The sequence below is a fragment of the Emys orbicularis genome, chromosome 19 (genome assembly GCF_028017835.1).
Source record: "Emys orbicularis isolate rEmyOrb1 chromosome 19, rEmyOrb1.hap1, whole genome shotgun sequence".
Taxonomy (NCBI): Eukaryota; Metazoa; Chordata; order Testudines; family Emydidae; genus Emys; species Emys orbicularis.
Window position 1 is genome coordinate 614,658 of NC_088701.1, and position 13,651 is coordinate 628,308.

At 58.1% G+C, this 13,651-nt stretch overlaps 1 protein-coding gene across 3 annotated transcripts in view; it reads right to left on the bottom strand.

Moving 5' to 3' along the window:
- Nucleotides 1–13,651, bottom strand: part of OLFM2 (olfactomedin 2) — a 70,941-nt gene that overhangs the window by 38,036 nt on the left and 19,254 nt on the right. Inside the window, exon 2 of one of the 3 annotated variants that reach the window (XM_065419465.1) lies at nucleotides 13,063–13,068. The exons of the other annotated variants lie outside the window; for them this stretch is intronic. Within the exon in view, the coding sequence (XP_065275537.1) occupies nucleotides 13,063–13,068 (6 nt within the window). The remainder of the gene's footprint in view (nucleotides 1–13,062; nucleotides 13,069–13,651) is intronic. 3 annotated transcript variants of the gene reach the window in all.

Below are 13,651 nucleotides of genomic sequence, written 5' to 3' on the forward strand. Positions count from 1 at the left end.
CGTCTCTGACCATTCTGTCAATCGATTGGCCTGGGACTGAAGTCAGGCTCACCGGCCTGCGATTGCCAGGATCCCCTCTGGAGCCTTTGTAAAAATCTCCACTCATCGGGAACAGAGGCTGATTTAAGCGAGAGGTTACACCCCACCGTTAGTTCTGCAGTCTCAGATCTGAGTTCCCTCAGAACTTGTGCTTAAATACCATCTGTTCCTCAGGACTTCCTACTTCAGGTTGTTCTAAAATCTCCTCAACTGACACCTCAGTCTGGGACAGTTCCTCAGATCCGTCACCTAAACCGAATGGCTCAGATGTGAGAGTCTCCCTCCCGTCAATCTTCTGCAGTGAAGATTGACGCGGCTTCTCTGCAATGGCCTGGTCTTCCTTGAGGGCTCCTTTAGCACCTCGATTGTCCAGGGGCCTCACTGATTGTTTGGCAGCTTCCTGCTGCTGATGCACTTAACAAAAATGTTGCTGTTAGTTTTTATCTTTTGCTAGTTGCCCTTCAAATTCTTTTTTGGCCTTCCTAATTATACTTTTACACTTGACTTGCCTGAGTTCATGCTCCTTTCTATTTTCCTCTGTAGGATTTGACTTCCAATTTTTAAAGGATGCCTTTTTGCCTCTAACTGCCTCTCCTACTGTGTTGTTTAGCCATGGTGGCATTTTTTGGTCTTTTCTTTTTAATTTGGAATATGCATTTAGTTTGAGCCTCTTTATGGTGTTTTTAAGACGTGTCCATGCAGCTTGCAGGCATTTCACTCGTGACTGTTCCTGTTAATTTCCCTTTAACTAGCTCCTTCAATTTTGTGTAGTTCCCCTTTTTAAAGTCAAATGCTACTGCGGTGGGTTTTTTGGTATTTCCCCCCCGCAAGGATGTTACATTTAATTACATCATGGTTGCTATTACTGAGCAGTTCAGCTACGTGCACCTCTTGGACCAGATCCTGTGCACCACTTAGGACTAAATCAAGAATTGCCTCTCCCCCCTGTGGGTTCCAGGACGGGCGGCTCCAAGAAGCACTCATTAATGGGGTCTAGAAATTTTATCTCTGCATCCCATCCTGAGGTGACGTTCCCAGTCCATATGGGGATAGTTGAAATCCCTCATTATTATCCAGTTTTCTATTTCTGTAGCCCTCTACTCTCCCTGGCATTTCACAATCACCGTCACACTGCGGATCAGGTGGTCGGCTGTACATCCCTACTGCTAGACCCTTATTATTCAAGCAGGGAATTTCTATCCAGAGAGGTTCTATGGTACCATTAGAGGCATTTAAGATTTTTACTACATTTCACTCACACACCACCACCCCCACCAGCACGACCTCGTCTGTCATTCCTGTACAGTTGGTACCCTGGCATTCCCAGGTCCCACTGAGGGTCATTGTTCCATCCAGTGTCTATGATGCCTGTTACATCCGTATCCTCATTTAGTACCAGGCACTCCGGTTCAACCAGCTTAGTATTTAGACTTCTTGTACTTGTACACAAGCACTAATAAAATGTGTCCATATTTTGGCGTCTGCCTTCACGGGATGTAACTGAATGGGACTGGTTTTCATTTGACTGTTTCTCTTCAGTTCCTACCAGTCCTCTATCAACGTCTATCCTCTCCTTGTTACTAGGAATTAGAGAATCCCCTTCAATAAATACTCCCCAAGGGATGGCTCTGTCCGAACCGTGTGCTCCTCTGCGTCTGTCGGCTTCCCCCAGCCCTTCGGTCAAAAACTCCTCCACAACCTTTTTAATTTTCCAGGCCACCAATCTGGTTCCGGTTGGGTTTAGGTGGAGCCCATCCTGCCTCTGGAGGCTCCTCCTTTGCCAAGTTAATAAACCTAAACCCCTCCTCCGAACACCATCTCACCCGCGCATCGAGACCCTGTGGCTCTGCCTGTCTGCCCGGCCCCGCGCATGGAGCTGGAAACATCACCAGATACCTGCTACCTGCCAGTTCTTAATCCTAGGGGTGACGTTCCGGGCAAAGCCCTACTGGTGCCTGTCCCACGACTGCAGGCTCATGGCTAGAGCTGGCAGCCATCGCCTGGGATCCCGGCACTCCATGGACACCTTGTGGCCTTTGACGTCACGCTCAGACCCATTTCTGACCCAAAGGGTTGACGCAGGGGCTGGCAGTAGGGAGGAGAAAGAAGGGGAGGGTGGAGTTAGGCTAGGAGAAGTCAGAGATGTGGCTGGCAACCTAACGCATCATAAATCCCCTGGCTGCAACGCAGACTTCCTAGTCACTCCTTCTCTGTGCCTCCTTTCCCCGGGACAACGCGGATACCAGCCCTGCCCTGCCCTGCCCCAGGGATGTCAGGGTAAATACAGTAGAGAGGGTGAGACTCAGGCACCAGAGAAGGGGGGGCAGAGAGTGAGTCAGGGGCTCAGCTTCCGACAGAATTCCCAGATGAGCTGGATGCTTCATTAGGAACCTTTTAAACACCCCCTAAATTAATGGTTTTTCTCTGTGTGTCAGACACACGCGACTCCATCCTCCCTTTCCGGGCAAGGATTAAGGTGCAAATTAACACCGGTTGCTCCTGCAGGGCCAAGCGCACAGAGAGCCCGGCCCAGACGCAGGAATGGGGCAGGCTGGTGAAACCGGCGCCATCTGCCGTGACGGGCACATCCCCCAGCCTGGCAGATGCCCGCGTGACAGCTGGGAGCACATAGCGTCTGTGTAAATATTTATCAGTGCAAGTGCAAAGAGACCTGTGAGGTGTGTACCCGCCCACTCTCGGTGCTGTACGATAAACAGGAACGTGACGCGGGAGCTAACCGTGGGATAACACCCATGGAGAGGGCTGCAAACATCGTACAGGCCCCGCGCGAGACCAAGGCCCCCACGATGATGGGCTCCCACAGAGCGAGAGGTGCCCCCTGCCCAGAGAACTCACTGCCTGGGGAAGGATCAGTTCCCCATTTTACAGAAGGGGCTCGGAGAGTCCCAGCCACAAATCAAACCCAGGTCGCCTGCGTCCTGATCCAGCCTCTTCTCCTCGCACCGGCCTTGCTGACACGGCGAGCTGCAAAGCCCCTGAAGCCAGTGGGACTTTGCCCTGACTCCGGCGAGATTTGGCCCAGGGCCGAAGGGCAGGAACAGGGAGCAACGGCCCCACGGCACTGACCCTGCGGGGTTTATCGGAGTTCCACCTCCTGGCTTTTTCCCACCAGGCCCTCTGGCTCTCCAAACACCGGTGCTGCACTGTTATGCTCTGTTACTGAACCTTTGCGGGGGTCAGCCTTGGGCTGTGCGAAGGATGGGCATTATCTGCCACCCAAAATTCTAAACAAAGAAAAATTCATTTGCTTTGAGGTTTGTCATGTAACATTTCAATTTTTTAAAGAAATGAAAATGAGTCAAGTACTGAACATTCGTTTTGTTTCATTTTTTTGCATCCTCCCCCCCTCCCCTTTCTCTGGGGAAAAAAGGGAAAGAAAGAAGGGGGAGGGGAAAAAAACCAACAATATGAAAAACGAAACTTTTCCATTTTTCAAAAACTAAATATCTGATTTGAAACAAGAGAAAATGAAAGTTTTCATTTTCCTTTTAGCTTGTATTGAAAAAATGCAAAGAACATGATTTTTTGGTCAAAATTTACACTTTGTCCTAAAAGCCTTTTTCTGCCACAAAAAAACACCCCAAAAGTCACTTGCCTTTCTCTGGCTCTCAGCCCCCTGCCTGGGAGAGGGGGAAATAGCGCCGCCCTAGCGGACAGTGAAGAGAAACACATTACGAGATTGTGAGGTGCTCAGATACTGCGGCCATGGGGCCTGATAAGTACCCACAACACCGAGGCTGCAAACACCATGGTTTAGCTCGTTGGCAGGACCAGACCCACGCAATGTCCCCTCTGTGTTTTAAACATTCCCGCCTCTATTCTCGTCCCCGGGCCCAATTCCCACTCGGATGGGACCCCGGGGCGAATTATCACTTTCCCGTCCCCAGAACTGGTTCCCACTCGGCCGGGACCCCAGGGCGGATTATCACTTTCCCGTCCCCGGGCCCGGTTCCCACTCGGACGGGACCCCGGGGCGGATTATCACTTTCCCGTCCCCAGGACTGGTTCCCACTCGGCCGGGACCCCAGGGCGGATTATCACTTTCCCGTCCCCGGGCCCGGTTCCCACTCGGACGGGACCCCGGGGCGGATTATCACTTTCCCGTCCCCGGGACCGGTTCCCATTCGGCCGGGACCCTGGGGCGGATTATCACTTTCTAACCAATGCCAACGTGTGGAACACGAGGGGGGCTGGAGCTCTCCTTCCAGGCCAGCTCTGAGAGCTGCTAACTGGGGCCTGACGTACTTTGTACGTCCCAGCTCTCCAATGCTAAGTGCTGCAGCTTCCATCGCTCTGCTCCTTCACCCCCAGCCCGGGTCCTTTCGCAGGCCCCTGGCGGACGAGCTGGGAGTGGGGGCCCGGCCAGGCCCTCTACCGGGGGACGCTCCATTGTGAAGAAGCACGGCCTTTATTTCATCCGCTCTAGTCACTTCCACAGCGAACGTCGGGGGGGGGGACCCCGAGCCAGAGCGCAGGGGAAGGGGAGGCGCTGAATGGGCAACAGAGCTGCACTTAACGGGCGAGGACAGAATAGGTCAGGCCACAACTCATTACGCCAGGGCGGCGTCTCCCGGAGCTGCAGCAGCAGCTAAAAATAGGAGGCGGCTCCGTGAACAGCAGGATTCCAGTTATGGATCAGCAAAACCCCCGACCGCTGCCACTTGCACAGGGCTGGCCCCTGCGGCTCGCTCTCGGTCCTGCCATCCCCCTCCGAGGGCAAACGCCCCTCAGCTGCGCGGCCTGGCATGCTACAGCTCCCCCCGCCCGGCCCGGCTCCAGCGGCACCGGGGCCGACAGAGCAGCTCCCCCCGCCCGGCCCGGCTCCAGCGGCACCGGGGCCGACAAAGCAGCTCCCCCCGCCCGGCCCGGCTCCAGCGGCACCGGGGCCGACAGAGCAGCTCCCCCCGCCCGGCCCGGCTCCAGCGGCACGGGGGCCGACAGAGCAGCTCCCCCCGCCCGGCTCCAACGGCCCCGGGGCCGACAGAGCAGCTCCCCCCGCCCGGCTCCAACGGCCCCGGGGCCGACAGAGCAGCTCCCCCCGCCCGGCTCCAACGGCCCCGGGGCCGACAGAGCAGCTCCCCCCGCCCGGCTCCAGCGGCACGGGGGCCGACAGAGCAGCTCCCCCCGCCCGGCTCCAGCGGCACGGGGGCCGACAGAGCAGCTCCCCCCGCCCGGCCCGAGCGGCTCCAGCGGCACGGGGGCCGACAGAGCAGCTCCCCCCGCCCGGCCCGAGCGGCTCCAGCGGCCCCGGGGCCGACAGAGCAGCTCCCCCCGCCCGGCCCGAGCGGCTCCAGCGGCCCCGGGGCCGACAGAGCAGCTCCCCCCGCCCGGCCCGAGCGGCTCCAGCGGCCCCGGGGCCGACAGAGCAGCTCCCCCCGCCCGGCCCGAGCGGCTCCAGCGGCCCCGGGGCCGACAGAGCAGCTCCCCCCGCCCGGCCCCGAGCGGCTCCAGCGGCCCCGGGGCCGACAGAGCAGCTCCCCCCGAGCGGCTCCAGCGGCCCCGGGGCCGACAGAGCAGCTCCCCCCGCCCGGCTCCAGCGGCCCCGGGGCCGACAGAGCAGCTCCCCCCGCCCGGCTCCAGCGGCCCCGGGGCCGACAGAGCAGCTCCCCCCGCCCGGCTCCAGCGGCCCCGGGGCCGACAGAGCAGCTCCCCCCGCCCGGCTCCAGCGGCCCCGGGGCCGACAGAGCAGCTCCCCCCGCCCGGCTCCAGCGGCCCCGGGGCCGACAGAGCAGCTCCCCCCGCCCGGCTCCAGCGGCCCCGGGGCCGACAGAGCAGCTCCCCCCGCCCGGCTCCAGCAGCGCCGGAACCGACAGAGCAGCTCCCCCCGCCCGGCTCCAGCAGCACCGGGGCCGAGAGAGCAGCTCCCCAAGCAGCAGGGCCTGTATCGCTCTGGGCCAGAGGCAGGCTCGTAACCTAGGCAGCAGGAAGGTCGGATACCTGTGGGGCAGGCCCTGGTCTGGGGCTTGTGATGCAGGCCCACACTCCAGAGGGCTGGAGTCTCTCTCATGCCTCGCGCTGCCATTGACACTGGTGCAAACTGCTACCAAAGGCATCACAGGCGTATCGGGGCCCCTCGGAGCCCCAGGCACAGAGCATCCTCCCCCGGCGCTAGGCACGGTACAAACTCTGACCGAGAAGACACAGCCCCCTGTACGCTCCCTCCGCGCTGGGGAACTGACGGCACAAGGCAGCAAAGGAGACCCAGGCCCGCAGGCGACAAGAAGATTAATCCTCATTTTGTTGCAAGCCCAGAATTCCCTGCTTGGGGCAGGGCTGCCAACGCCAGGAGATGTTATAAACACCGCTGGGGTTCTGCACACTCGCCGCCTCCTCTCGAGCCCCCACGGCCGTGCTTGGGCCACAGGTCTGGGCGTTCCGCCACAGATTGCCCCACTCCGTTTCTTTTGCCAGTTCAGTTTAATCGATGAACAGGGGCTGGGAGGGGAATATAACGAATGGTTTTTAATCTGAAACGTGGATCTGTCCTGCATCCGGACGACTCCGCATTAACGGCTGGCCAAAGCCCCCCGCTAGCTGAACGACGCCTTTCCATATGATGCTGCCGGCAGGCTCCGGGAAGGCAGCCAAAAGTTGTCCTGTACCCAGGAAGTCCTGGAGAACTCACGGCTTGGAATTCCTCGTGGAAGAGCAGTTAGATGAGGCTGTTTTACCCCACCTGCCTTTGCATAAAGTCACTGGGGCAGACAGAAAACAGCCTTATTCCTGGAACGTCTCCGGCCTGGCCGTGAGCTCCCTTTCTTCTTGCCGGGGCTGGGCAGACAGCTGTAGTGGTGAAGTAAAGGAACGCAGCCCTTTGCCAGTATGTGGCGCAGACACAGCGACGGAGTCGCACACCGCGGCAGGTTCCGGGAGCAGATCGCCCCAGCTCAGCAGCGCAGTACAAGGGGTGAAGATCACCCTCCCCCCCAGGCCGCCGGACGAGAGCTACACTCACAGGAGAAGCCTGGGAACTCTGTGCTGCGTGGCTTGCTGAGTGTTTGGGTCGCACCTTCCAGAGCAGAGGGTGTGTGCGATTTTCTTCCCTTTGTTCAATTCTGGGGACCCTGTGACGTTATTGACATAAACTGGGACCATATAGATCATTGTTGCAACCAAGGTCCTGTAGTGGCACCCAAATCTTGTATAAAGGGGGTCAAATGGGGTGTCTAAGACAAGGTTATGGTTTACTGGTTATGATTATGCTGTCTATATGTGTGTATCAGTTTTGTAGTTGAAGTTATGAATCTTGGCTCTATACTGTCTGTATGGCAAACTTATGCTGTGCTTCTGGGTGACATCCCAGACAAGCTGGGATTAGCTCTGCCTAGCCTGCTTGATGGCCCATTAAGGACCATCAGCTATACAATGGACCCATTGAGAGAAGGCCAATATGCCTTCAGACTCAGCAAAGTATGCAGGGACTGGCCCATGTGACTCCAGGCTCCATTTTGCTGTAATTTTCCACAGTGAGAACAAAGAGGTGTTCTTACACCTGGAAAAGACTATATAAGGCTGATGCCTCATCTCCATCTTGTCTTCAATCCTGCTTCATACCTCTGGAGGAACTTTGCTACAAGCTGAAGCTTTGAACAAAGGACTGAGGACCCATCCCAGCGGGGGATGTATTCCAGAGACTTGATTTGAACCTGCAGTTTATTCTATCGCTGCTGCAAGCCTGAACCAAGAACTTTGCCATTACTGTGTGTCATTGATTCCATTTAACCAATTCTAACTCTCATCTCTATCTTTTTCCTTTTATGAATAAACCTTTAGATTTTAGATTCTAAAGGATTGGCAACAGCGTGATTTGTGGGTAAGATCTGATTTGTATATTGACCTGGGTCTGGGGCTTGGTCCTTTGGGATCAGGAGAACCTTTTTCTTTTACTGGGGTATTGGTTTTCATAACCATTCGTCCCCATAACGAGTGGCACTGGTGGTAATACTAGGAAACTGGAGTGTCTAAGGAGATTGCTTGTGAGACTTGCGGTTAGCCAGTGGGGTGAGACCGAAGTCCTCCTAGTCTGGCTGGTTTGGTTTGCCTTAGAGGTGGAAAAAACCCCAGCCTTGGGCTGTAACTGCCCTGTTTGAGCAATTTGTCCTGAGTTGGCACTCTCAGTTGGGTTCCGCCAGAACCGCATCGTCACAGACCCCCCCCACACACGACCTGGGGCGAGTCGCTGCAGCTCTCGGTTCTCCACCTGTACCACACGGATGATCATTCTGCCTTGTCCACGTAGGTCGCAAACTCGCTGGGGGCCAAGGCTCTTTCTGAGTCCATGCAGCACCTGGTACCGGGGACCCGGATCTCCACGGGGACCACAGGTCTGCTGCTAACAACAACCGGCACTACCGCAGGGTGGAAAGGGAGCACCTGAATCCCACCGGCTCTGGCTAAGAGCGGACAGGCGGAAGCAGCACCTCAGGGATGCGTTTCTAGGCCAGTCTCCCGACTGGCGTACCTGCACTGACTCGAAGGGAATCTGGCCCGGTGTTTCCCCGGTGGCGACCGTCTGCGCCTGGTAGAGGAACGAGACAATTTCCCCACAGCCCTGAACCGTCCGTGTCTCGTGCTGACACCTGAACGACGCGCGGCGCCTTAGGGGGAAGGAGGAGAGCGAAAACTGCAAAACTCAGCCCCTTTTAGCTAACAGTAATGGGATTGATGTTCCAGTAATTCCCTGTGCAGAGGTGACTCTCCCCGCAGGGGAGAAAAGCTACACGAACAAATTGGTAATTTATTCCCTCTAATTTCAGGTCCCTTTGCACACGCTTGAGGAGCCCGCCACGCCTGAAGTGACAAAGCCCTGCTCATCATAGACCGGCGGAGACGCCACCCCGGAGCCTGGGCAAACACTTCCCTGCCTGCACGGAGGCCATAAGCAGTGAGAACAGTGTCACAGAGTCCCCGGGCGATGCTCTGGAACTGCTCCCTATGAAGCCAGTCAGGACTCTGGTGAAGTCTCCTCTCTCTGAGCAGACTGTCTTCAGGGCAAGAAGCTCACACGGCTTCACCTTCCTGGGTCTCTCCTGGGAGCATTCAGCATCCTCTGCCCCTCCATGCGCTTCCCACAGCGAGTCTGCCCTGGCGGGGTCCTGGGGAAGCCAGAGGGTCCTGCACCCCCACTTCGCAGTCAGACGTGATGTGACGAAGTGGGGGATTTTCTTGTTTGTTTTCTTGTTTTCGGTGGGGTTTCAATGGTTTGCATGCAGAGGGGGTGGGACTCAGTTTCCCTGGGTGTTACTGGTTTAACGAGGTGAGGGGAGAGGGACTTTGTTGTTACAGAGTACCGGAGAGGGAACGTGGGACCCCAGCCAATGGCCTGGAGGATGGATACCCCAGCGACCGGTGACCTAACCAGCCGGTTCCAGCCAGAGGACAGAAGCGAGGAGAGGAGGCCCCAGTTTACGACCCTGTTTACCTGGAGAGAAGACAATGGGCAGAGGCGGGGCCTGGGGCCGGGGATCTCAGAGGCCCAGCTGGGAGCAGGGGGGCTCTGGGCTGGAGAGGGGGAGCAGGCAGAGCCCACCTGGATGCAGAGAGACTGGGATGTGCTGGGCTGAGGGAGGCCAGGCCTGAGGCCCTGAGAGTTTCCTGTGCTGTGTTCAACTCTCAATAAATCCTCCTGTTTTATGCTGGCTGAGAGTCACTCCGGTCTAGAGAACAGGGTTGCATCAACCCCTTCGGGGGTGGAGGCCCCAGGGGGGCAGAGCGAGGGGACTCCCTGAGGGGGCCCACGGCAGAGACAGACGTGCTAAGGCTCAGAGAGGTGCGGCTCCAGGAGATGGAGGGGCCTGACCCCGAGAGAGAGTGGACCCCCGAGAAGGGCTGTCGCACTGAAAGGGGCACCCCCCACGCACCACACGGGGCCAAGAGTGGGCACGATCTGTGAGTCCGTGACTTTTAGCCAGCCAGTAAAACAGAGGTTCATTAGATGACAGAAACACGATCTAAAACAGAGCTTGTAGGTACAGAGAACAGGACCCCTCAGCCGGGTCCATTTTGGGGGGCAGTGAGCCAGACACCCACGTCTGCACTTCACTCCACAGTCCCCAGTTAGCTCCAAACTGACTTCCCCTCCAGCCCCTCCTCCTCTGGGCTTTGTCCCTTTCCGGGCCAGGAGGTCACCTGATTCCTCTGTTCTTCAACACCTTTAGCTATCACCTTGCAGGGGGGAAGGGCCCCGGCCATTAGTTGCCAGGAGACAGAGTGTCGGCCATTTATGCACACTGGCCTTTATCCCACCACCTAGAGACTTAAGAAATGCATAGGGGAAACTGAAGCACCCCTACAGTATTCAGAGGAAACATTAAGAACAGTCCCACTTCGTCACAAACGGACTGACGAAGGAACGGCAATTAGGACGGAGCCTTTTAGGAGGAGGCAGGGGACTAATCAGCTGTTTCAGTCCCTGCTCCTCGAGGGTGAATACAGGGCCCGGCCCCCCGAGATCCCTCAGCCTGGGGCAGGGCCCTGCACAAGGTGCAGCACGGCTAAAGTGGGGCCTAGCCCCTGCCCACGGGTGAAGGGCTGAGGCCTCGTGCTGGGCCCTGCCCCGGGTGTGAATTTCTGCCCTATAGGGACCCATCCTATTCCATTATATCAGCTGGGGGTGCTGCCCACAGGCCGCAGTGGTGTGACCAGGCCCCTGCTGCCATGTGCTCGCTGCAAGACGCCCACAACAGGGAGCCAGGCGGTGTGAACAGGATCATGAAAACGCAGTGCCACACACACACACCCCGATTTCTCTCATTCACCCCACACCTCCGCACTCCCTGTCCCCTCTCTGATTTCTAGGCACAGACACACCGGTCCCTCCCGCGGCAGCGACCAGCCGGGTCCCCCATCACGTCGGTCAGGGCCATGCTCCTGCACCACCCAGCGCCGCTGCAGGCCTTGCGCCCGGGCCCGTCTCCACGACCGGCGCCCCCACGGTCTCGGCCCCCGCTCGTCACGCTCTCGCCCATCAAGGTGGAGTCCTGCCAGCACAGCAGCTTTGCTGGCACCCCCTCCACGGGTCACACGTGCAGCCTGGCCCAGCTGCCCTGCCCAGCCACGGCTCGTCCCGGCAGTCCGCCCTGGGGGCCAGGCAGGCAGCTGGGACTAGGGAGATGGTTCGGTTCCTGGCTCTGCTACTGACTCCCTGTGTGACCATGGGCAGATCACTTAATAGCGCTGTGCCTCCGTCCCCTCGTCAGTACAAAGGGGTAAGAATCTTTCCCCTGCAGTGAAATCAAGGCCAAAGCAGCTGGCACAGGGGCCAGCGGGCAGCTCTGGGCGAGCTGCAGCCTCAGACCGGCCCCGTGTCCCCTGCTCATGAGGAACGACATCGGAGGCTCTCACTGGGCAGAATTTTCCAAAGCACCTTCGGAGCCTAAGCCCCATACAATCAGGCTCCTTAATTCCTTAGGCACATGCAAACATGTTCCCCGTTCCCCATGGAGAGACCAGAACCTCCCCCTCCTGGGCAGAGCACCGAGCAGCCTGCAGGAAGGGCCTCCGACGCCAGTCGCGGCTCAGCGGGCACCAGCAGAGACGAGGAGTTTCGTCGGAAGGAGAATATCCAGAGTTACCCCCGTGAGCGTTAAAACAACAGGACACGCCGGAGTCCTGGCTGGGCTGCTGCTCCGGGGCGCAGGCTGACCACCAGGCGCAGGTTACCCCATGCACTTTCCTCGGCAGCCGGAGAGCACAGACTAGGCTGGATGGCCCCTGCCTTGAGCCAGTCTGGCAAACCTCTGCTCCCCCCTCGTCTCTAGTCTCCTATGGGGCAGCCTCGCCCCAATCCCCCATCTCCCCGTTCAGGGCGCCAGGCCGATCCCAGCACGTTTTCTTAGCCGATGGCTGCAACTGAGCCGCATACCAGGCCCCGCTGGGCCAGCAGTGGCGATTCCCCGTGCAGCTTGTGGAAAGAGAGGCGTGTACGCCAAGAGGAGATGCCCCTTCCTTCCCCGCCTGCCTGATTTATTCATGCCATGAGCCGGCATTTCTGCGCTGGGTCGTTTTACATTTCCTAGGCAATTCATAATTATTAATTATGAAAATCAACAGCAAACTCGTCTCTCTCAGCTGCCACTGCACTGGGCCGGGCAGAGACAAATGACCCGGTGCCTGTAACGAGCCGGGGACGATATTTTACTCAGCAGGCAGTGGCTTTAACATCACGTTTCACATGGGAAGGGATTGATTGGACACAGCGCAGGATAAAACTGCTCTCAAATCTCCAGCCCAATGGATAGAAATTCATGGGCGGTGGGGTAACATGCTCCCTTCATATACTGCATCCCTGAGTCATCGCAGGGGAGCTCACTGGAGAATTCCCGCAGTAGCGGGACTGCCCACGCTCCTCCAGCCCAGGCCCTGCCTCTGTCGGCAGCACACGGGTAATTCGCCCCGCTTTCCCCAAGCGACGTCCAGGCACCCGGGGACAAGGAAAGCCGTGTCAGGCACCAATGGAGTTTAGCCCCGGGCTAAGCAAGTCGCTGCTTTCCTGGCCCTTGGCAGCATCCCTGCTTGCTGGAGTCAGAGCAAACCTCCCATGAGAGCTGCCAGGAGGCCGGATGGTTAAAGCACTAGGCTGGGGCGCAGGAGATCTGGGTTCAAGTGGGGCAGAGCCCTCTGCTTTGTCTGTGAGCTGTGGGGGCAGGGGCTGTCTGTCCCCGTCTGTGCAGCGCCCCGATCTCAGCCGGGGCTCCGAGGTGCGACCGTCAGCGAACAACGGGCCCGGCCGTAGTGGTGATTTGAGCTCTAACCCTGCCTGTCCCCTTCTCCAGCCACAAGCGAAGGAGACTGATTCTTCTTTCCGGGCATCTCTTCACTTTGAGCTGCCGGCTGAACTGTCACAAGGGTGGGGCCGCGGTTTCAGCGCACGAACAAGGGCAGGGTGGATTTCACAATGAACCTTTGGGGAAAAAGTGAGATTTCAAACCCAGGGCCTCTCTGTTCTCCACCCCACCAAACCTTCCCCTATTTATAGCCTCTTCCCTTGGGGCGTCACCTCACATCTGGCTGCACCAGATGGGTCCGGAGTCAGGCACTGTGTCGTGCAATTCTGCCTGGGATCAGCGTTTTCTCCCGGAGGAGGGGGTCACAGCTGTGTGGGCAAGGCCCAGTCCGCACAAACCCAGCGGTGAACCCCCTGGGCGGACACACCTACTTCAATTCAAAGCAGGCTTCTTGTCCTGTGATTGTCTAGCGCCGGCACTGCTGGGCCGACGCCTCCAGCTGCTGCCACGGTAGAGAAATAATTAGAAGCTATGCCTGCAATTTAAGGACCGTTACGCAGGGCTGAGCAGGAACAGAAACCAAGGGCAAGCGGCTTCCTGCAGCAGCCTCCCACCAAGTTACTACTCCTTCCTGTCCTCTCTCCACACAGTTGTGATGAGCTGTGTTGGGCAGGGAGGGGGAGGGACTGGGGTGCTGGGGTGTGTTTGTGCACACGCATTGTGTGTTTGTGCACACGCATTGTGTGTGCATACGGCAATCCCTGCAGAAATAACTCCGCCCAAGTCCTCCCCGCAATCTCTTCTCAGCGCTGTCGAGCCGGGGAGCCAGATCTCCGGGTAATGGCCGTTTAGGAAGGAGGCAGATC